Source organism: Scyliorhinus canicula, chromosome 24 (genome assembly GCF_902713615.1).
Source record: "Scyliorhinus canicula chromosome 24, sScyCan1.1, whole genome shotgun sequence".
NCBI classification, from domain to species: Eukaryota; Metazoa; Chordata; class Chondrichthyes; order Carcharhiniformes; family Scyliorhinidae; genus Scyliorhinus; species Scyliorhinus canicula.
The window spans coordinates 881132-905206 of NC_052169.1; the positions used below are offsets into that span (position 1 = coordinate 881132).

At 51.4% G+C, this 24075-nt stretch overlaps 1 protein-coding gene across 3 annotated transcripts in view; it reads right to left on the reverse strand.

The window, feature by feature from the left end:
• The window catches only part of trpm1a (transient receptor potential cation channel, subfamily M, member 1a), an 82320-nt gene extending 58757 nt beyond the window's left edge, over positions 1-23563 (reverse strand). Inside the window, exons 1-5 of one of the 3 annotated variants that reach the window (XM_038784122.1) lie at positions 23229-23563; positions 11522-11601; positions 11212-11404; positions 7878-8091; positions 3881-4005 (exon numbers count right to left, since the gene is read on the reverse strand). In XM_038784122.1, coding sequence (XP_038640050.1) covers positions 3881-4005; positions 7878-8091; positions 11212-11404; positions 11522-11601; positions 23229-23309 — 693 coding nt within the window. In that variant the 5' untranslated portion in view covers positions 23310-23563. Of the gene's footprint in view, positions 1-3880; positions 4006-7877; positions 8092-11211; positions 11405-11521; positions 11602-14013; positions 14139-23228 lie in introns of those variants that run through there. The other 2 variants (XM_038784123.1, XM_038784125.1) reach the window with 2 other exon arrangements.
• Positions 23564-24075: the final 512 nt, after the last annotated feature.

Consider the following 24075-nt stretch of genomic DNA (forward strand, 5'->3'; position numbering starts at 1 on the left):
TGACCCTTCCCCTCTCACTGACCCTCAGTGACCCTTCCCCTCTCACTGACCCTCAGTGACCCTTCCCCTCTCACTGACCCTCAGTGACCCTTCCCCTCTCACTGACCCTCAGTGACCTGCCCCTCTCACTGACCCTCAGTGAACCTTACCCTCTCACTGATCCTCACTGACCCTTCCCCTCTCACTGACCCTCAGTGACCTGCCCCTCTCACTGACCCTCAGTTACCCTTACCCTCTCACTGACCCTGTGACCCTTCCCATCTCACTGACCCTCAGTGACCCTTCCCCTCTCACTGACTCTCAGTGACCCTTCCCCTCTCACTGACCCTCAGTGACCTGCCCCTCTCACTGACCCTCAGTGACCTGCCCCTCTCACTGACCCTCAGTTACCCTTCCCTCTCACTGACCCTCAGTGACCCTTCCCATCTCACTGACCCTCAGTGACCTGCCCCTCTCACTGACCCTCAGTGACCCTTTACCCCTCACTGACCCTCAGTGACCCTTCCCCTCTCACTGACCCTCAGTGACCCTTCCCCTCTCACTGACCCTCAGTGACCCTTCCCCTCTCACTGACCCTCAGTGACCCGTCCCCTCTCACTGACCCTCAGTGACCTGCCCCTCTCACTGACCCTCAGTGACCCGTCCCCTCTCACTGACCCTCAGTGACCTGCCCCTCTCACTGACCCTCAGTGACCCGTCCCCTCTCACTGACGCTCAGTGACCTGCCCCTCTCACTGACCCTCAGTGACCCGTCCCCTCTCACTGACGCTCAGTGACCTGCCCCTCTCACTGACCCTCAGTGACCCTTTACACCTCACTGACCCTCAGTGACCCTTCCCCTCTCACTGACCCTCAGTGACCTGCCCCTCTCACTGACCCTCAGTGACCCTTCCCCTCTCACTGACCCTCAGTGACCCGTCCCCTCTCACTGACCCTCAGTGACCTGCCCCTCTCACTGACCCTCAGTGACCCGCCCCCTCTCACTGACCCTCAGTGACCTGCCCCTCTCACTGACCCTCAGTGACCCGTCCCCTCTCACTGACCCTCAGTGACCTGCCCCTCTCACTGACCCTCAGTGACCCGTCCCCTCTCACTGACGCTCAGTGACCTGCCCCTCTCACTGACCCTCAGTGACCCTTCCCCTCTCACTGACCTGCCCCTCTCCAGATAATCAGTGACTTCCTTCTACCTCCAAATATCAAAGGGGCTGGTTTAGCACAGTGAGCTAAACAGCTGGCTTGTAAAGCAGAACAGGGCAGCAGCGCAGGTTCAATTCCCGTGAATTCTGAACAGGCGCCGGAATGTGGCAACTAGGGGCTTTCACAGTAACTTCATTGAAGTCTACTTGTGACAATAAGCGATTATCAATGTTGTCCCGACCATTTGGGTCTCGATACCTCCCCCACCAACCATTATCCGTGTCCCCATTATCAGCTGGCTCTGGCCCTCTTGACTGTTAGTGACCTGACTTCCAGCTAGCAGTGACACCTCATGACCATTTGTGACTACGCTGCCCCATGACCGTTAGTGACTGCGCTGCCCCATGACCATTAGTGACTGCGCGGCCCCATGACCATTAGTGACTGCGCGGCCCCATGACCATTAGTGACTGCGCTGCCCCATGACCGTTAGTGACTGCGCTGCCCCATGACCATTAGTGACTGCGCTGCCCCATGACCGTTAGTGACTGCGCTGCCCCATGACCGTTAGTGACTGCGCTGCCCCATGACCGTTAGTGACTGCGCTGCCTCATGACCATTAGTGACTGCGCTGCCCCATGACCATTAGTGACTGCGCTGCCCCATGACCGTTAGTGACTGCGCTGCCCCATGACCATTAGTGACTGCGCTGCCCCATGACCGTTAGTGACTGCGCTGCCTCATGACCGTTAGTGACTGCGCTGCCTCATGACCATTAGTGACTGCGCTGCCTCATGACCGTTAGTGACTGCGCTGCCTCATGACCGTTAGTAACTGCGCGGCCCCATGACCGTTAGTGACTGCGCTGCCCCATGACCGTTAGTGACTGCGCTGCCCCATGACCATTAGTGACTGCGCTGCCCCATGACCGTTAGTGACTGCGCGGCCCCATGACCGTTAGTGACTGCGCTGCCCCATGACCATTAGTGACTGCGCTGCCCCATGACCGTTAGTGACTGCGCTGCCCCATGACCGTTAGTGACTGCGCTGCCCCATGACCGTTAGTGACTGCGCTGCCCCATGACCGTTAGTGACTGCGCTGCCTCATGACCGTTAGTGACTGCGCTGCCCCATGACCGTTAGTGACTGCGCTGCCCCATGACCGTTAGTGACTGCGCTGCCCCATGACCGTTAGTGACTGCGCTGCCTCATGACCATTAGTGACTGCGCGGCCCCATGACCTTTAGTGACTGCGCTGCCCCATGACCATTAGTGACTGCGCTGCCCCATGACCGTTAGTGACTGCGCTGCCCCATGACCATTAGTGACTGCGCTGCCCCATGACCGTTAGTGACTGCGCGGCCTCATGACCGTTAGTGACTGCGCTGCCCCATGACCATTAGTGACTGCGCTGCCCCATGACCATTAGTGACTACGCTGCCCCATGACCGTTAGTGACTGCGCTGCCCCATGACCATTAGTGACTGCGCTGCCCCATGACCGTTAGTGACTGCGCTGCCCCATGACCGTTAGTGACTGCGCTGCCCCATGACCGTTAGTGACTGCGCTGCCCCATGACCGTTAGTGACTGCGCTGCCCCATGACCGTTAGTGACTGCGCTGCCCCATGACCGTTAGTGACTGCGCTGCCCCATGACCGTTAGTGACTGCGCTGCCCCATGACCGTTAGTGACTGCGCTGCCCCATGACCGTTAGTGACTGCGCTGCCCCATGACCATTAGTGACTGCGCTGCCTCATGACCATTAGTGACTGCGCTGCCCCATGACCATTAGTGACTGCGCTGCCCCATGACCGTTAGTGACTGCGCTGCCCCATGACCGTTAGTGACTGCGCTGCCTCATGACCGTTAGTGACTGCGCTGCCCCATGACCGTTAGTGACTGCGCTGCCCCATGACCGTTAGTGACTGCGCTGCCCCATGACCGTTAGTGACTGCGCTGCCTCATGACCGTTAGTGACTGCGCTGCCTCATGACCATTAGTGACTGCGCTGCCCCATGACCGTTAGTGACTGCGCTGCCCCATGACCATTAGTGACTGCGCTGCCTCATGACCATTAGTGACTGCGCTGCCCCATGACCATTAGTGACTGCGCTGCCCCATGACCGTTAGTGACTGCGCTGCCCCATGACCGTTAGTGACTGCGCTGCCCCATGACCGTTAGTGACTGCGCTGCCCCATGACCGTTAGTGACTGCGCTGCCCCATGACCGTTAGTGACTGCGCTGCCCCATGACCATTAGTGACTGCGCTGCCCCATGACCGTTAGTGACTGCGCTGCCCCATGACCGTTAGTGACTGCGCTGCCCCATGACCATTAGTGACTGCGCTGCCTCATGACCGTTAGTGACTGCGCTGCCCCATGACCGTTAGTGACTGCGCTGCCCCATGACCGTTAGTGACTGCGCTGCCCCATGACCGTTAGTGACTGCGCTGCCCCATGACCGTTAGTGACTGCGCTGCCCCATGACCTTTAGTGACCTGTCACCCCCACCACCACCACCATTAACTGACTGGGCAATTACCTGGAATTGAGAGATGTCCCTGAAGAATAATTCCACAAAACATGGAAAGGATTAAACTCATTCTCTGACTGGGATCTGATTTCAGGTTGTCCTGACCTTTGCTTCAGGTCAGTCCTGCATTGGGGAATTTGCAAATTGTGAAAACTTTCTAATCCTGGTCATGTTTTTCTGACAACAGTTAGTGCTGGACATACTTACATCTTTCCCAATTAAATCCATCCTGTTTTCAACAATGCCCCAGGGAGCAAATCCAATTGCACAGATCTTTCCACAGGATTTGGATGAATGATCTTTCAAGGCATCTCCTACGTGACGTATTACTCCTTAAAATTAACAATAAGGAACTGTCAGCCTTGAAGGTGATATTGGTGTACAGGGATAACAGGGGTCCCTGGGAGAATGAGAGGGAACAGGCAGCAGGGGGAGGGGTTAGGAGAGAGTGTGTGGGGTGGTAGGGAGCGTGGGGTATTAGGAAGTGTGGTGCGGAGGACAGCACGGTGGCACAGTGGTTAGCACTGCTGCCTCACGGCGCCAAGGTCCCAGGTTTCATCCCGGCTTTGGGTCACTGTCCGTTCGGAGTTTGCACATTCTCCCCGTGTTTGCGTGGGTTTCGCCCCCACGTTCCAAAGATGTGCAGGGTAGGTGGATTGGCCAAGCTAAATGGCCCCTTAATTGGAAAAAATCAATTGGGTACTCTAAATTTTGAAAAAAAGAGGGTGGGGTGTGCGGGAGGGTGAGGTGTGAGGGAGGGTGGGGTGTGAGGGAGGGTGGGGTGTGAGGGAGGGTGGGGTGTGAGGGAGGGTGGGTGGGGTGTGAGGGAGGGTGGGTGGGGTGTGAGGGAGGGTGGGGTGTGAGGGAGGGTGGAGTGTGAGGGAGGGTGGGTGGAGTGTGAGGGAGGGTGGGTGGAGTGTGAGGGAGGGTGGGGTGTGAGGGAGGGTGGGGTGTGAGGGAGGGTGGGGTGTGAAGGAGGGTGGGGTGTGAGGGAGGGAGGGTGGGGTGTGCGGGAGGGTGGGGTGTGCGGGAGGGTGGGGTGTGAGGGAGGGTGGGGTGTGAGGGAGGGTGGGGTGTGAGGGAGGGTGGGGTGTGAGGGAGGGTGGGGTGTGAGGGAGGGTGGGGTGTGAGGGAGGGTGGGGTGTTCATTGTCTATCGATTATGTTCTATTGTTTGCTGGTGTTAGGCTGGAGAGTCACTTGTATCCTGTAAATTAGAACAGTCTGAAATTGGACTTGATGGATTTGGTACTTGTTTGTAACATGTAACTCTCTAAAGAAGTGTTGCTAAAAGTGTGAAGATTAGATCCAGTTTTATCCTTCACCACCCAGCTTTCAGGTGTGACAGATGAGAGTAGAGGATTAGGAAGAAAAAGTTGGAATAAAGAGGAAAATAATTTGAAGGAGAAATTTTAACTCACCTATAAAAATCAGACTTCATACCAGTCCCAGGTACCTGCCCCAGATTCGAATTGACCATCATAAATATAAAATAACGCGTGTGTGTGTGCGTATGAAGGAAACACGAATGGATAACACGTGGCATGATAAATTGAGAGATATTTTAAGGACATGAGAAAAAAGAGCAGGAGCAGACCGTAGGCCCTCAACCATTCACTGCAATCATGGTTGATCATATCCTCAAATCCACTTTCCTGCCCAATCCCCAGATCCCTGGATTTCCTGAAAGATCCATTGATTGAGATCCTGAACATTTTCACCGATGGAGAATCCACAATCACCAACTTGGGGTAGACAATTCCAACGCTCAGAGTGAACAGATTTCTCCTCACCTCAGTCCTGAATAATTGACTCCTTATCCTGTGACTATGCCTCCCATGTTCTAGATTCCCCGAGCAAAGGATACAGCTTTCCAGTGTTACTCTGTCAAGCAGCATCAGAATCTTGGATGTTGGATAAAAACTGACAATAAGAGCTTGTTTAAATATATAAAAGAAGAGAGAGGTCAAAGTGAAGGTAGGCTCCCTTAGAAAATGAATCTGGGGAGATGGTTATGGGGAACAAGGAAATTACGGAGGAGTTAAACAGATATTTTACATCAGTCTTAATGGTGGAAGAGACTTCGAACCCCATTAATACTAAAGAATAAGCAGAGGAATTAATACCATCACCATAGAAATAATATTAGACAAACTAATGGGGCTAAAGTCAGTTTGGTCCATTGGCCTGATGGCTGCATCCTAGGATCTTAGTGTCCAAAATTGCCCTTAGTGTTGGACGGGGTTACTGGGTTATGGGAATAGGGTGGAGGTGTAGCGTTGAGTAGGGTGTTCTGTCCAAGAGCCGGTGCAGACTTGATGGCCCGAATGGCCTCCTTCTGCACTGTAAATTCTATGATTCTATGATCCTAAAACAAGTAGCAACAGAGATAGTGGATCCACTGGTTGTAATTTTCCAAAAATCCTTGGATTCTGGAGAATATCCTGAGAAGAATTTCATAAGAGTCCCTACAGTGCAGAAGGAGGCCATTCTGCCCATCGAGTTTGCATTGACCCTCCAAAAGTGCAGCCTACCTAGGCCCACTTCCTGCCTCATTTCCATAACCCCACCGAACTTGCACATCTTTGGAGTTGTGGGAGGATCCCGGAGCTCGGGGAGGAAACCCATGCAGACACGGGGAGCAAGTGCAAACTCCACACAGACAGTTACCAAAGTCCAGATTCGAACCCTGGACCCTGGCGGGTTGAGACAACAGTGCCAACCACTGTGCCATCTTGCTGTGCCAGAACAGAGGATGGAAAACTGCTAATGTGACACCCCTATTCAAAAAGGAAGGGCGGCAAAAAGCAGGTACATAGGAATTAGGAGTAGAAGTCGGCAATTCAGCCCTTCGAGCCTACTCCGCCATTCAATAAGATCATAGCTGATTTCTTCCTGGTCTCAAATCCACCTCCCCACCTGTTCCCCATATCCTTTTAACCCGTAATTATCAGAAATACATCTATCTCCTTTGAAACCATTTAATGATTCAGATTCCACCACACTATCGGGCAGCGAGTTCCACAAATTCACCCCCCTCTGCGAGAAGCAGTTCCTCCTCATCTCAGTTCTAAATCTACAGCCTCCCAACCTATATCCGTGACCACTCGTTCTAGATTGCCCCACAAGGGGGAACATTTGGTCTATGTTTACTTTATCAATACCTTTTAGTATTTTATAAACCTTGATCAGATCCCCTCTCATCCTTCCAAACTCCAGCGACCTTTTGCAATAAAGGCGAACATTCCATTTGCCTTTTTAATTACAGGCTGTAGCTGCGTACTGACTTTCTGTGATTCATGAACAAAGACGCCCAGATCCATCTTGAATCTACTTTTCATTTAGATAATAATTTCTTATAGTTTCCTTTCATAGTGCATCTTAGCTCTTTTTATTTTATTTTTAGTAGTCTTTTGTTGAACCCTAAAGTTCCCCCAATCCTCCAGCTTACCACTAGCTTTTGCAGTATGGTATCCCCTAGTTTTTGCCTTGATGTCTTTCTTGACTTCATTGTTTAACAATGGAACGTTTTTCTCCCTTTTTCAATTCCTCCTCCTCTCAGGAATGTACTTTGAAAGCTATTTCATATCTCCCTGAACATCCGCCATTGTTCCTCAACTGTCCTACCCTCAATTATTTGTCCCCAATCTACTTGGGCCAACTCTTTCCTCTGGCCTGTATAATTACCTCTGCCCAACACTAAAACTCTAGTATGGCACTCTGTCGTCTCTCACTCAAATTGAATTTGAAATTCTAGCAATTTGTGATCGCTCCTTCCAAGAGGATCCTTAACGACAAGACTATTTATCAAACTATTGAGACTATTTAACCAATCAAGCAACTCCACCTCCTTTGCATTGTCAGCAAACCTAGATACATTATACGCAGTCTCTTAATATAGATTGTAAATAGCTGAAACCCTATCACTGACCTGAGTGATACTCCACCTGCCAACTGGAAATTGCCCCATTCATCCCCAATCTCTGCTTCCTGTCCATTAACTAATCTTCCAACCATTCAGCCCCAACTTCACCTTTTGCATGGCACCTTACTGCAAGCCTTTTGGAAATCCAGGTGTATTAACTACATCTACTGATTCCTCTATAAGCTAGCAGTTTGTATGGGTCTTACTTGCTGATTTACTGTAACCATTAAACTCTCCATTCCTTCTTGCCCACCTCTTCCATTGCTCTCTGGTTCCTCACCTGTGTTGACTCCAGCTGTGAATATCCAGGCGCCTGTTGTCATCGTGGCTTTGATCAGGCCTTTGCCAAACACCTGCTTCAGTTTAGGCTGAAGTTCAAAATTCTGAAGTCCACCATGGACGGATATGAGGAGCTTTGGAAGCTCCAGTTCCCACTCGGAGGTCATCAGCTGGAGAAGGAGGTCTGGCTTGGTGTCATACGACACGCGGATATACTGAAAGATGGGAAGAGCAGACTGAGGCAGAAGGTCTTTGGACGAATAAACCCTCTTTCAGAAATCATCCTAAAACATGTCTCACGACTCAATACATTCTTCCTGCTGTTCAGGTCAGACCTCTAATCTAAAGATGTTGACAATCTCTGAGGTACAGTTCATGAAGGTGCTGACTCAGTTTCTGAAGGTGCTGACTCTCACTGGGGGACAGTTCCTGAAGGTGCTGACTCTCACTGGGAGACAGTTCCTGAAGGTGCTGACTCTGACTGGGAGACAGTTCCTGAAGGTGCTGACTCTCACTGGGAGACAGTTCCTGAAGGTGCTGACTCTCACTGGGACACAGTTCCTGAAGGTGCTGACTCTGACTGGGACACAGTTCCTGAAGGCGCTGACTCTCACTCGGGGAGAGTTCCTGAAGGTGCTGACTCTCACTGGGACACAGTTCCTGAAGGTGCTGACTCTCACTGGGACACAGTTCCTGAAGGTGCTGACTCTCACTGGGGGACAGTTCCTGAAGGTGCTGACTCTCACTGGGACACAGTTCCTGAAGGTGCTGACTCTCACTGGGGGACAGTTCCTGAAGGTGCTGACTCTCACTGGGGGACAGTTCCTGAAGGTGCTGACTCTCACTGGGGGACAGTTCCTGAAGGTGCTGACTCTCACTGGGAGACAGTTCCTGAAGGTGCGGACTCTCACTGGGAGACAGTTCCTGAAGGTGCTGACTCTCACTGGGAGACAGTTCCTGAAGGTGCTGACTCTCACTGGGGCACAGTCCTGAAGGTGCTGACTCTCACTGGGGGACAGTTCCTGAAGGTGCTGACTCTCACTGGGACACAGTTCCTGAAGGTGCTGACTCTCACTGGGACACAGTTCCTGAAGGTGCTGACTCTCACTGGGACACAGTTCCTGAAGGTGCTGACTCTCACTGGGGGACAGTTCCTGAAGGTGCTGACTCTCACTGGGGGACAGTTCCTGAAGGTGCAGACTCTCACTGGGGGACAGTTCCTGAAGGTGCTGACTCTCACTGGGGGACAGTTCCTGAAGGTGCTGACTCTCACTGGGACACAGTTCCTGAAGGTGCTGACTTTCACTGGGGGACAGTTCCTGAAGGTGCTGACTCTCACTGGGACAGTTCCTGAAGGTGCTGACTCTCACTGGGGGACAGTTCCTGAAGGTGCTGACTCTCACTGGGACACTGTTCCTGAAGGTGCTGACTCTCACTGGGGGACAGTTCCTGAAGGTGCTGACTCTCACTGGGACACAGTTCCTGAAGGTGCTGACTCTCACTGGGACACAGTTCCTGAAGGTGCTGACTCTCACTGGGAGACAATTCCTGAAGGTGCTGACTCTCACTGGGGGACAGTTCCTGAAGGTGCTGACTCTCACTGGGACACAGTTCCTGAAGGTGCTGACTCTCACTGGGACACTGTTTCTGAAGATGCTGACTCTCACTGGGGTACAGTTCCTGAAGATGCTGACTCTCACTGGGACACTGTTTCTGAAGATGCTGACTCTCACTGGGGTACACTTCCTGAAGGTGTTGACTCTCACTGGGACACAGTTCCTGAAGGTGCTGACTCTCACTGGGAGACAGTTCCTGAAGGTGCTGACTCTCACTGGGGGACAGTTCCTGAAGGTGCTGACTCTCACTGGGGGACAGTTCCTGAAGGTGCTGACTCTCACTGGGACACAGTTCCTGAAGGTGCTGACTCTCACTGGGACACAGTTCCTGAAGGTGCTGACTCTCACTGGGATACAGTTCCTGAAGGTGCTGACTCTCACTGGGGGACAGTTCCTGAAGGTGCTGACTCTCACTGGGGGACAGATCCTGAAGGTGTTGACTCTCACTGGGGGACAGTTCCTGAAGCTGCTGGCTCTCACTGGGTGACAGTTCCTGAAGGTGCTGACTCTCACTGGGGGACAGTTCCTGAAGGTGCTGACTCTCACTGGGACACAGTTCCTAAAGGTGCTGACTCTCACTGGGGAACAGTAGGAAATAATGTTTTTTTCTCTGTCGGTTCCCCCTCCTTTCCCATTCTCCGTTTGTATTCCATCTATTCCTCGCTCTGGTTGTGTGAAGTAGAACAGCAGCTGGCCAGATTGACCTTAATCAACACATCACACAAATTACTCAAAAAGCTGACTTTTCACTGATTGGATTTTTGTTTAACTACACTCTAATTGAGTGAAACATTGAATCTAGGTCACAATAGGATTAGTTGTTGAAATCAGATTTAAATCACATTCTCATTGCAGAATTCCAGTCATAAACATTTTGAGTAACGAGGAGGGCAAGTGCCCAGAGCGTGGGGAGGTGCAGCACAAACCCATCTGTTTGCTCGTACTTCAAGTGGAGAAAATAAAATAAGTAATTTTTTAAAGAACAGGGGCAGCAGGGTAGCACAGTGGTTAGCACTGTTGCTTCACAGCTCCAGGGTCCCAGGTTTGATTTCCAGCTTGGGTCACTATCTGCGGAGTCTGCATGTTCTCCCCGTGTGTGCGTGGGTTTCCTCCGGGAGTTCCGGTTTCCTCCCACAGTCTAAAGATGTGGGGGTTAGGTGGATTAGCCATGATAAATTGGCCTCAGTGTTCAAAAAGGTGGGGTGAGGTTACTCGGATACGGATAGGGTGGAGGTATGGGCTTGGGTGGGGTGCTCTTTCCAAGCGTCGGTGCTGACTCGATGAGCCGAATGGCCTCCTTCTGCACTATAAATTCTGTAAACATCAATAGAATTCTTCACCCCAACACCATCCCCACCATCAATCCAGGTCACCCAATTCCAAACCCACTCCATCACCTCTACCCCCTCCCCTGTACCCATCAGCCTAACTCACGTCCAAGACCCTCACTCTATTTCACTCAGTACAAGAAGTCACTGTTTCGAACATTCATTGACATTCATTTGGTCACAGATCTGGGATAGTTGTGGTCAGACTTATGCAGGTAATTCTGTTGGGGAGCAGAATTTATATTGTTCCAATTCAAACATTCGGACACAACACTTGTCGAAGGTACGGCCAAATCCAGCTTCTCCAACGAACATGGTGAGAAAGGTTTAATGTCGATTTGGACGAATATCACACACAATTTGTAATGCATAAATTGTTGTTGGTTCTTACCATGGCTTTGCTGGCATGTCCACCCCCCTGAAACTCCATAGCTCCAAAAGCGTCCGTTGGACTGGCCTGTGTGTGCTTGCTGGGCGTCCACTTCTCGGACTGAGCCACATGCTTCTCCTCTTCGCCTGCTTCACTGGACGGTGCAGTGGGGGTATTGGCCACATGCTGACCGACCAGCTGACCGCAGCAACACCTTGGAAAAGAAGGGGCAGCGACCACACCCGACAGAGACACCAAGTTACCAACCCAACAGTAATTTAATGTAAAACAACAACAAACGGAATGCCCCCCTCCAAAACTCTGTTGTTACCTTTGTGGGTCTTTAGGGTTCAGGATAATACAAACACAATCACGCTTCTGAAAGTTTTTCTCAATCCAAGCTTTGTGACCCTGGAGTTAGAAACAAACAATTTTAAATTCAAATGGCGGGGACATAATCGAGGTCAAAAGCAAACGTGTGAATCCTGCAAGAAAGTGGTCAAGGAACATATATTCTGATGTTGCCATCCCCATCGCTATAGCACATGCTGCCAACAGAAAATAGGGTCTGTATCGACTCTAATACACAGGAACACCTTTCATTTATATAGCATCCTTAATGTATGGTGCTGAACAGGAGCATTATCAGACAGAAACTGACCCTGAACTGTATAAAGAGATATTAGGAGAGGTGGACAATAGCTTGATCAAAGACAATGGGCCCTAGAAACCTCCTTAAAGGAGGAGGGAGGGAGAATTTCAGAGTGCGGGGCCCAGGAAGTTGAAAGCACAGCCACCCAATGGTGGAGGAATTTAAATTAGAGATGAGCAAGAAGCCAGAATCCAAGGAGCACAAATATCTCTCGAGGCTGTGGGGCTGGGATGTAGGGAGCGGGCAATCCCATTGAGGGATTTGAACACGGACATTGCTGGACTGGGAGCCACTGTGGGTCAGATAAGCATGTGGATGGTACAAAAATGGGACTTGGTGCAAACTTGGAGACAGGCAGTAATATTTTGTTGAGCTGAAGTTTACAAAGAGCAGAATTTAGGAGAATTTTATTTCTGTAATGCTGTACCTATCCAATTCTGCAATTTAAATCCTTCAGCTCATATTCTGAAACCCAGGTAAACACGCAAATAAATAGACACCAACTTTCAACAGGTCGACTCATAAACCATAGGTCAAATTAAATTCAAAAGGCAACTTTCATTTAAATTGAAAACAGAATTTAGGGCTGCTGTCTGCCCCCCACCCCCCCAACGCCCCCCCCCAATGCTGCCCCCCACCACCACCCCCCAATGCTGCCCCCCACCACCACCCCCCAATGCTGCCCCCCACCACCACCCCCAATGCTCCCCCCACCACCCCCCCAATGCTGCCCCCCCCACCACCCCTCCCACCCAACGCCCCCCTCCCAACACCCACCAACCCCCCTCCCACCCAACGCCCCTCTCCCAACGCCCACCAACCCCCCTCCCACCCAACGCCCCTCTCCCAACACCCACCAACCCCCCCCCCAACGCCTCCCCAATGCTCCCCCCACCACCCCCCCAATGCTGCCCCCCCCCCACCACCCCTCCCACCCAACGCCCCCCTCCCAACACCCACCAACCCCCCTCCCACCCAACGCCCCTCTCCCAACACCCACCAACCCCCCCCCCCCCAACACCTCCCTCTTCCACCCAACCCCCCCCCCTCCCAACCCCCCCCCCCCCCCCCCCCCCCCCCCAACGGCCCACTACCCCGGATCGAATATTTCACCACCAAGGTGAATGGAGTATTTGATGGAACTCACAAGTGGGACCTGGATGCCCAGGTTTTCTAAATGGGATCAAAAGATGATTTTGTACTCTCCTGACAAGGTAATCAGGAAACAACTGAAACTCACTCACCTGGGCCCCCTGTCAAGCTTAGCATCCCTGATTCTGGCAGGGACTGGTTACAGCCACAATCTCCCCCTAAACCCCAATCAGGGTCGGAATGATGTACTTGAACCCTGACATTCCAATGTTTCCTTTGCAATGAGGTCCCGCTGCCTATGGCCACAGCACTGCTGAAACCCAGGGTTCTGGCCTATTGTATTCAAAGCAACTCAATCATAGAACTTTCAAACTCTAAAAGGAGTCTGACCCCACCATGCAATCAGTTTCCAGCCATGTTACATTTATCAGAATTGAAAACAAAGAATGTAATGTAGAAAAGGATAAGCAAAACAATGGTCCAAGAACAAAAAATCAGAAATTAAGATTTAAACATGCATCATAATTCTACCTTGAGAAAGAAATGTTGCTGAATTTACAATTATTTCAGATGGGGAATTATCTCTTTTATAAACTGGGTCAAGTTCTTTGCTTCCTTCATTCTGCTCTCTCACTGTTTTGTTGCTGCACGTTCCTTCAACTCACTAATAATGCAACAAAATACTTTGTGGCTTCAGCCACCTTCTTCCTTCTATCAAAAATTCACTCTCATGATCAGCTTCCCGTTGCTTTCCCAGATTCTCAGTGCCTCTCAGGCACTCAGACCTCTGAATATTGTGAGTCAAGTGCGGCCACTTAAGGGCCAGCTCACGTGGCCAGGAAATCGACCCCCAGCTTTGTTTGGCTCATGATTTCAGCGGGAAGGTAAATCCTCCTGTGCTTTCATGATTCTTTGTAATGGCCGAAAGATTTTACTTCACAGGTGAGACAAGGCACGTTAAGTCTGTACTGATAAGAACCGATTACCGGGTTGCGAAACAATCTTATCACCCACACCTTTCCCACTCTCCTCCCTGATCCTCAGTTACTCCAATGATTGAGCAGCCAAAGCAGACAAACCTGAAACCCAAACTCTCAGTTTCAGCTATCAGGGCCCAGATTCAGATGCTTCTCCAAAACTGGAAGTGGACGTGTGCAAATGCTCAAAAATCCCGCATTCACTTACATTCTCGAGATGAGGAGGGATTAACAATCCTTCTGAAGAGAGCTCACACAACAACTATCGGAGTTAATCTGCACAATGCCCACTAATCAAATCTGAAGCTTAAAAGGTTCAGTAGCTTAAATACAGCAGGAATTTTGAAAAAAAAGTAAGATCCATTATTCATTTACACTAATAACTGCCCACAACTGAAAATCCACAGTAATGCTGCTCTATTAATAAATCAGGATTCTAATCAAATGCCTCAATTCACGTAAGATTTACCAAATTGTCCATGAGATTAATGCTGCTTCTCATTAATGTATTAGTCAACAACACCACAGGTTTATAGATAACTGTTTCAGTCAGGATTTGTCACTTTATAGCTCTCTCCTGAAGGTGCTGACTCTCACTGGGACACAGTTCCTGAAGGTGCTGACTCTCACTGGGAGACAGTTCCTGAAGGTGCTGACTCTCACTGGGAGACAGTTCCTGAAGGTGCTGACTCTCACTGGGAGACAGTTCCTGAAGGTGCTGACTCTCACTGGGACACAGTTCCTGAAGGTGCTGACTCTCACTGGGACACAGTTCATGAAGGTGCTGACTCTCACTGGGACACAGTTCCTGAAGGTGCTGACTCTCACTGGGACACAGTTCCTGAAGGTGCTGACTCTCACTGGGAGACAGTTCCTGAAGGTGCTGACTCTCACTGGGACACAGTTCCTGAAGGTGCTGGCTCTCACTGGGACACAGTTCCTGAAGGTGCTGACTGTCACTGGGACACAGTTCCTGAAGGTGCTGACTCTCACTGGGACGCAGTTCCTGAAGGTGCTGACTCTCACAGGGGGACAGTTCCTGAAGGTGCTGACTCTCACTGGGACACAGTTCCTGAAGGTGCTGACTCTCACTGGGACACAGTTCCTGAAGGTGCTGACTCTCACTGGGGGACAGTTCCAGAAGGTGCTGACTCTCACTGGGAGACAGTTCCTGAAGGTGCTGACTCTCACTGGGACACAGTTCCTGAAGGTGCTGACTCTCACTGGGACACAATTCCTGAAGGTGCTGACTCTCACTGGGAGACAGTTCCTGAAGGTGCTGACTCTCACTGGGACACAGTCCTGAAGGTGCTGACTCTCACTGGGACACTGTTCCTGAAGGTGCTGACTCTCACTGGGACACAGTTCCGGAAGGTGCTGACTCTCACTGGGACACAGTCCTGAAGGTGCTGACTCTCACTGGGGGACAGTTCCTGAAGGTGCTGACTCTCACTGGGGGACAGTTCCTGAAGGTGCTGACTGTCACTGGGACACAGTCCCTGAAGGTGCTGACTCTCACTGGGGGACAGTTCCTGAAGGTGCTGACTGTCACTGGGACACAGTCCCTGAAGGTGCTGACTCTCACTGGGGGACAGTTCCTGAAGGTGCTGACTCTCACTGGGACACAGTTCCTGAAGGTGCTGACTCTCACTGAGACACAGTTCCTGAAGGTGCTGACTCTCACTGGGACACAGTTCCTGAAGGTGCTGACTCTCACTGGGGAACAGTTCCTGAAGGTGCTGACTCTCACTGGGGGACAGTTCCTGAAGGTGCTGACTCTCACTGGGACACAGTTCCTGAAGGTGCTGACTCTCACTGGGACACTGTTCCTGAAGGTGCTGACTCTCACTGGGAGACAGTTCCTTAAGGTGCTGACTCTCACTGGGGGACAGTTCCTGAAGGTGCAGACTCTCACTGGGATACAGTTCCTAAAGGTGTTGACTCTCAGTGGGACACAGTTCCTGAAGGTGCAGACTCTCACTGGGATACAGTTCCTAAAGGTGCTGACTCTCACTGGGACACAGTTCCTGAAGGTGTTGACTCTCACTGGGGGACAGTTCCTGAAGGTGCTGACTCTCACTGGGGGACAGTTCCTGAAGGTGCAGACTCTCACTGGGACACAGTTCCTGAAGGTGCTGACTCCCACTGGGTTACAGTCCCTGAAGGTGCTGACTCTCAGTGGGGGACAGTTCCTGAAGGTGCTGACTCTCACTGGGGGACAGTTCCTGAAGGTGCTGACTCCCACTGGGTTACAGTCCCTGAAGGTGCTGACTCTCACTGGGGGTCAGTTCCTGAAGGTGCAGACTCTCACTGGGTTACAGTCCCTGAAGGTGCTGACTCTCAATGGGACACAGTTCCTGAAGGTGCTGACTCTCACTGGGACACAGTTCCTGAAGGTGCTGACTCTCACTGGGACACAGTTCCTGAAGGTGCTGACTCTCACTGGGGGACAGTTCCTGAAGGTGCTGACTCTCACTGGGGTACAGTTCCTGAAGGTGCTGACTCTGACTGGGGGACAGTTCCTGAAGGTGCTGACTCTCACTGGGACATAATCCCTGAAAGTGCTGACTCTCACTGGGACACAGTTCCTGAAGGTGCTGACTCTCACTGGGACACAGTTCCTGAAGGTGCTGACTCTCACTGGGGGACAGTTCCTGAAGGTGCTGACTCTCACTGGGAGACAGTTCCTGAAGGTGCTGACTCTCACTGGGGGACAATTCCTGAAGGTGCTGACTCTCAGTGGGACACAGTTCCTGAAGGTGCTGACTCCCACTGGGTTACAGTCCCTGAAGGTGCTGACTCTCACTGGGGGTCAGTTCCTGAAGGTGCAGACTCTCACTGGGACAGAGTTCCTGAAGGTGCTGACTCTCACTGGGACAGAGTTCCTGAAGGTGCTGACTCTCACTGGGACAGAGTTTCTGAAGGTGCTGACTCTCACTGGGACAGAGTTCCTGAAGGTGCTGACTCTCATTGGGACACAGTTCCTGAAGGCGCTGACTCTCACTAGGGGACAGTTCCTGAAGGTGCTGACTCTCACTGGGACAGAGTTTCTGAAGGTGCTGACTCTCACTGGGACAGAGTTCCTGAAGGTGCTGACTCTCATTGGGACACAGTTCCTGAAGGCGCTGACTCTCACTAGGGGACAGTTCTTGAAGGTGCTGACTCTCACTGGGAGACAGTTCCTGAAGGTGCTGACTCTGACTGGGGGACAGTTCCTGAAGGTGCTGACTCTCACTGGGACACAGTCACTGAAGGTGCTGACTCTCACTGGGGGACAGTTCCTGAAGGTGCTGACTCTCACTGGGACAGAGTTCCTGAAGGTGCTGACTCTCACTGGGACAGAGTTCCTGAAGGTGCTGACTCTCACTGGGACAGAGTTCCTGAAGGTGCAGACTCTCACTGGGAGACAGTTCCTGAAGGTGCTGACTCTCACTGGGACACAGTTCCTGAAGGTGCTGACTCTCACTGGGGGACAGTTCCTGAAGGTGCTGACTCTCACTGCGAGACAGTTCCTGAAGGTGCTGACTCTCACTGGGACACAGTTCCTGAAGGTGCTGACTCTCACTGGGACACAGTCCTGAAGGTGCTGACTCTCACTGGGACATAGTTCCTGAAGGTGCTGACTCTCACTGGGTCACAGTTCCTGAAGGTGCTGACTCTCACTGGGACACAGTTCCTGAAGGTGCTGACTCTCACTGGGGGACAGTTCCTGAAGGTGCTGACTCTCACTGGGACACAGTTCCTGAAGGTGCTGACTCTCACTGGGGTACAGTTCCTGAAGGTGCTGATTCTCACTGGGGTACAGTTCCTGAAGGTGCTGACTCTCACTGGGACACAGTTCCTGAAGGTGCTGACTCTCACTGGGACACAGTTCCTGAAGGTGCTGACTCTCACTGGGACACAGTTCCTGAAGGTGCTGACTCTCACTGGGACACAGTTCCTGAAGGTGCTGACTCTCACTGGGACACAGTTCCTGAAGGTGCTGACTCTCACTGGGACACAGCTCCTGAAGGTGCTGAATCTCACTGGGGGACAGTTCCTGAAGGTGCTGACTCTCACTGGGACACAGTTCCTGAAGGTGCTGACTCTCACTGGGACACAGTTCCTGAAGGTGCTGACTCTCACTGGGGGACAGTTCCTGAAGGTGCTGACTCTCACTGGGACACAGTTCCTGAAGGTGCTGACTCTCACTGGGACACAGTTCCTGAAGGTGCTGACTCTCACTGGGACACAGTTCCTGAAGGTGCTGACTCTCACAGGGGGACAGTTCCTGAAGGTGCTGACTCTCACTGGGACAGAGTTCCTGAAGGTGCTGACTCTCACTGGGACAGAGTTCCTGAAGGTGCTGACTCTCACTGGGGGACAGTTCCTGAAGGTGCTGACTCTCACTGGGACACAGTTCCTGAAGGTGCTGACTCTCACTGGGACACAGTTCCTGAAGGTGCTGACTCTCACTGGGACACAGTTCCTGAAGGTGCTGACTCTCACTGGGACACAGTTCCTGAAGGTGCTGACTCTCACTGGGACACAGTTCCTGAAGGTGCTGACTCTCACTGGGACACAGCTCCTGAAGGTGCTGAATCTCACTGGGGGACAGTTCCTGAAGGTGCTGACTCTCACTGGGACACAGTTCCTGAAGGTGCTGACTCTCACTGGGACACAGTTCCTGAAGGTGCTGACTCTCACTGGGGGACAGTTCCTGAAGGTGCTGACTCTCACTGGGACACAGTTCCTGAAGGTGCTGACTCTCACTGGGACACAGTTCCTGAAGGTGCTGACTCTCACAGGGGGACAGTTCCTGAAGGTGCTGACTCTCACTGGGACAGAGTTCCTGAAGGTGCTGACTCTCACTGGGACAGAGTTCCTGAAGGTGCTGACTCTCACTGGGACACAGTTCCTGAAGGTGCTGTCTCTCACTGGGACACAGTTCCTGAAGGTGCTGACTCTCACAGGGGGACAGTTCCTGAAGGTGCTGACTCTCACTGGGACACAGTTCCTGAAGGTGCTGTCTCTCACTGGGACACAGTTCCTGAAGGTGCTGACTCTCACTGGGACACAGTTCCTGAAGGTGCTGACTCTCACTGGGGGACAGTTCCTGAAGGTGCTGACTCTCACTGGGCCACAGTCCCTGAAGGTGCTGACTCTCACTGGGACACAGTTCCTGAAGGTGCTGACTCTCACTGGGACACAGTTCTTGAAGGTGCTGACTCTCACTGGGGGACAGTTCCTGAAGGTGCTGACTCTCACTGGGACACAGTTCCTGAAGGTGCTGACTCTCACTGGGACACAGATCCTGAAGGCGCTGACTCTCACTGGGGGACAGTTCCTGAAGGTGCTGACTCTGACTGGGGGACAGTTCCTGAAGGTGCTGACTCTCACTGGGACACAGTTCCTGAAGGTGCTGACTCTCACTGCGAGACAGTTCTTGAAGGTGCTGACTCTCACTGGGACACAGTTCCTGAAGGTGCTGACTCTCACTGGGACACAGTCCCTGAAGGTGCTGACTCTCACTGGGACACAGTTCCTGAAGGTGCTGACTCTCACTGGGGGACAGTTCCTGAAGGTGCTGACTCTCACTGGGGGACAGTTCCTGTAGGTGCTGACTCTCACTGGGGGACAGTTCCTTAAGGTGCTGACTCTCACTGCGACACAGTTCCTGAAGGTGCAGACTCTCACTGGGACACAGTTCCTGAAGGTGCTGACTCTCACTGGGGGACAGTTCCTGAAGGTGCCGACTCTCACTGGGGGACAGTTCCTGAAGGTGCTGACTCTCACTGGGACACAGTCCTGAAGGTGCTGACTCTCACTGGGACACAGTTCCTGAAAGTGCTGACTCTCACTGGGGGACAGTTCCTGAAGGTGCTGACTCTCACTGGGGGACAGTTCCTGAAGGTGCTGACTCTCACTGGGACACAGTCCCTGAAGGTGCTGACTCTCACTGGGACACAGTTCTTGACGGTGCTGACTCTCACTGGGGGACAGTTCCTGAAGGTGCTGACTCTCACTGGGACACAGTTCCTGAAGGTGCTGACTCTCACTGGGACACAGTTCTTGAAAGTGCTGACTCTCACTGGGACACAGATCCTGAAGGCGCTGACTCTCACTGGGGGACAGTTCCTGAAGGTGCTGACTCTGACAGGGGGACAGTTCCTGAAGGTGCTGACTCTCACTGGGAGACAGTTCCTGAAGGTGCTGACTCTCACTGCGAGACAGTTCCTGAAAGTGCTGACTCTCACTGGGGGACAGTTCCTGAAGGTGCTGACTCTCACTGGGGGACAGTTCCTGAAGGTGCTGATTCTCACTGGGGTACAGTTCCTGAAGGTGCTGACTCTGACTGGGACACAGTTCCTGAAGGCGCTGACTCTCACTGGGACACAGTTCCTGAAGGTGCTGAATCTCACTGGGGGACAGTTCCTGAAGGTGCTGACTCTCACTGGGAGACAGTTCCTGAAGGTGCTGACTCTCACTGGGACACAGTTCCTGAAGGTGATGACTCTCACTGGGGGACAGTTCCTGAAGGTGCTGACTCTCACTGGGGGACAGTTCCTGAAGGTGCTGACTCTCACTGGGACACAGTCCCTGAAGGTGCTGACTCTCACTGGGACACAGTTCCTGAAGGTGCTGACTCTCACTGGGAAACTGTTCCTGAAGGTGCTGACTCTCACTGGGAGGCAGTTCCTGAAGGTGCTGACTCTCACTGGGACACAGTTCCTGAAGGTGCTGACTCTCACTGGGGGACAGTTCCTGAAGGTGCTGACTCTCACTGGGGGACAGTTCCTGAAGGTGCTGACTCTCACTGGGGGACAGTTCCTGAAGGTGCTGACTCTCACTGGGACACAGTTCCTGTAGGTGCTGACTCTCACTGGGGGACAGTTCCTGAAGGTGCTGACTCTCACTGGTTGGCAGTTGCTGAAGGTAGTGAGGACAGAGATTTAAGATTTGAGAATAAAATATTTATGCAATATGTTTGTGTGTCGGGAATTAATCAGAAAATGTGCTGGAAGCAGATCAATAATCAGCTGGGAGTTTGATAAGGCATAAATGTGCAGTACCACAGGGAGAAAACCGGATCCTGGGACTATTTGAATAACTCTTTCAAAGAGCCAGTTTGGACGTGATGTGCTCAATGATCTCTTTCAGTGTTGTATCATTCTGTGACACTACATGGATGAATCTTAGCTGAGGAAAGAATTTTCAATTGAAGCAACTGTGCTATTGTGCTGCCCAGAGAATTACCATCACTGGACAGAGAGAACTTTAAACCTGAGGCATCAACTCCGCTGAAATCCGAAAAATGGCTAATCAGAGCACACGCCTCAGCTGTGAAGGATGATAGAAAGCGGCCAACGTTAAATCGTTTTCACTTCATTTTAGCATTTTTCTCTTTTTGTTCTTCATTTCTAGTTTTTCAAGCATTGCCTATCCTTCCCTTAATTTGCAGCAATTAAAATGCCAGGAATTCTCTTCACTGTCAATGTAACCATGAGAATATAATGTTGAGACTGGAGATTGAAATAATATAGCATGAGGGTTGGAGGTTGTGATCCCAAAGCCACAACAACCTTCAACCCCATGTGCTCGATCCAACACTATCTCCCACATCCTCCACCACCACTCCCAACCCACACTATGGGCGAAATTCTCCGACCCCCACGACGGGTCGGAGAATAGCGGGAGGGCCTTCCCGACATTTTACCCGCCCTCCCGCTATTCTCCCCCACCCCCCGCCCAACTCCCGACCCGAATCGCTGCCGCCGTTTTTTTACGGCCGGCAGCGATTCACAGCTGTTCGATGGGCCGAAGTCCCAGCCCTTTACGCCGTTTTTACGAACGGCAAACACACCTGGTCTGGCCATTCGTAAAAACGGCGTCACAAACTCGCTTTTCATAACCATGGCACCGATTGGCACGGCCGTACCACGGCCGTGCCAAGGGTGCCATGGGCCCGCGATCGGTGGGCAGCGGGCCCGATGCCCGCGCACTCTTTCTCCTTCCGCCGCCCCGCAGTATCCATTCGCGGGGCGGCTGAGGGACAACCCGGCCCGCGCATGCGCGGGTTTCGCGCAAATACGCGATGACGTCATCCGCGCATGCGCGGGTTGGAGTCTTCCAATCCGCGCATGCGCGGCTGACGTCATATGACGCGTCAGCCGGCGCTAACTCCGGCAAGCGGGCTTAACGATATTCGTTAAGCCCGTCATGCCGGAGCCTACGGCGTCGGGCTGCTAGCCCCGACCGGGGACCAGAATCGGTTCCCGGTCGGGAAGGGGCGCGCTGCCGTAAAACCCGCCCGGGTTTGACGCCAGCTTTACGATTTCTCCCGTTTTGGGAGAATCGCGCCCTATATATTTTAATTCACTCTTCAGATCTGAATGTCACAGGCAAGGTCGGCCACCATTTATTGGCCATCCCTAATTGTTCTTGAACTGATTGGCTTGCTGAGCTATTAACAAAGGGCTGTTAAGTCTCAAGTGGTTCTGGAGTCAGGTGTAGCCCAGACCAGGTAAGGACAGCAGATTTCCTCCCCTACAGGGCAATAGCGAATCAGCTGGCTCTTTTTAATGACAACCCAGCAGCTTCATGGTCATTCTGGAGTCTAGATTTTTAATTGAATTTAAATTCCTCCAGCTGCCATGGTGGGATTTGAACTCACATCTTGAATGCAATTGTCCAGACCTCTGGGTTACTAGTCTAGTAACATATTAACTGTACCAACATCCCTTGACCCCTGCAAAAGGACCAGGTTCCATCGGCAGCCTCTGTTGAGTCTGCTGGTTTGAGCCAAAGTAGGTAGAACTGAACACAGGATTTTTGCTGGGACAAAGAAACACATTCAGCTGAATATCCGCACTCTGAATCTCATTAATAACCCTTACTAGAAAGCATATGAAGTTTGGGTGTGGATAGGATCAGATAGTAAGTCAAATAACCTGTTAGCATTCACTTGTGTGGCACATATGTCACAGGAGATTATTGGGTAGCCTTGAACTTAGACCCCAGTGAGAGTCAGGAGATGCGAAGATAAGCTTGTGCTCAATACAGATTTGAGCTAATACATTAATTAAAAGTGCATGTGTGACATTGTTATCACAATAAGACATCAATCAAAGACCAATTGGGGGAGCATTTAACTCTTTAAATTAAAACCTGTTCTGAAATGATAAAACAATGGACCTTGGAGTTTTCATCACCCACTACTCTGGTCTCCTTAGGATATTTTACATAATTTATGCTGAACATACAGATAAACACCATTTCTACACTGGACAATGAGGATGAAATTACAGTTAGATTGTTATTACCACCTTCCTACTCACCTTTTGTGACCCAGATACCGTACGTTTAATGGAGGTGCGCTTGAAGGAGCCACTCATTTTCTTCAAGGAGTTTGTCAACATCCTTCTTCTTCAATGGCCCGCTCTACCTTCTCACAGCCAGCACGCGCACCACACTCGTGCTGAATCAATGGGTGCAGGCACACATTATAAAAGGGAGAAAAATAAAGAAAGGAGATGGAAGCAAGCTGATAGGACCGCTGTGCTAGATAATAGAGAATCGAGCATAGGACAACACATCATCCACACTCTGCCCCCTCTATAATCAGGCTTAGAGCACAGCCTCTGACAGCAACCACTGAAAGGATGGAGATTTAACAAACAGCGATTGGAGATAAATCTACTTTGCAGGGCGGAGATTTTATACACGCAGGAGTCAGATGGAAATAATTTATATTATCGAGAAAAGAGTGGTGAATGAAGCAGATGGTCAACATTTGTTGGAATGTAGAGTTAGTGTAATGACAGAGTAGGTGCGGAGAGCTGACCAGCACACTCCACACCAGAGATGGACTTGCAATGAAGAATTACAAATTATTGAGTACTACTTAAAAAATATATAGTGCTTGATATTACAGGAAAATGTTGCCCTTTGACATTTTGCAGATAGAGGAACTGAATCATGGTCATACTTTGATCTCTCACTGCCATAACTGAGTGTTTCTACAAAGGACTCACTAAAAATCAGCAGTTGCATCCCTGCCCCATAACCCCTTCCATAGCTGCAGTAAAACCCATTGTCCCAGCAAAGAACGAGGCCATTCAGCCCATCAAATTTCAACTAACTGATTCCTCCACACAGTCATAAGTTCATTACAGCATGAAAGGA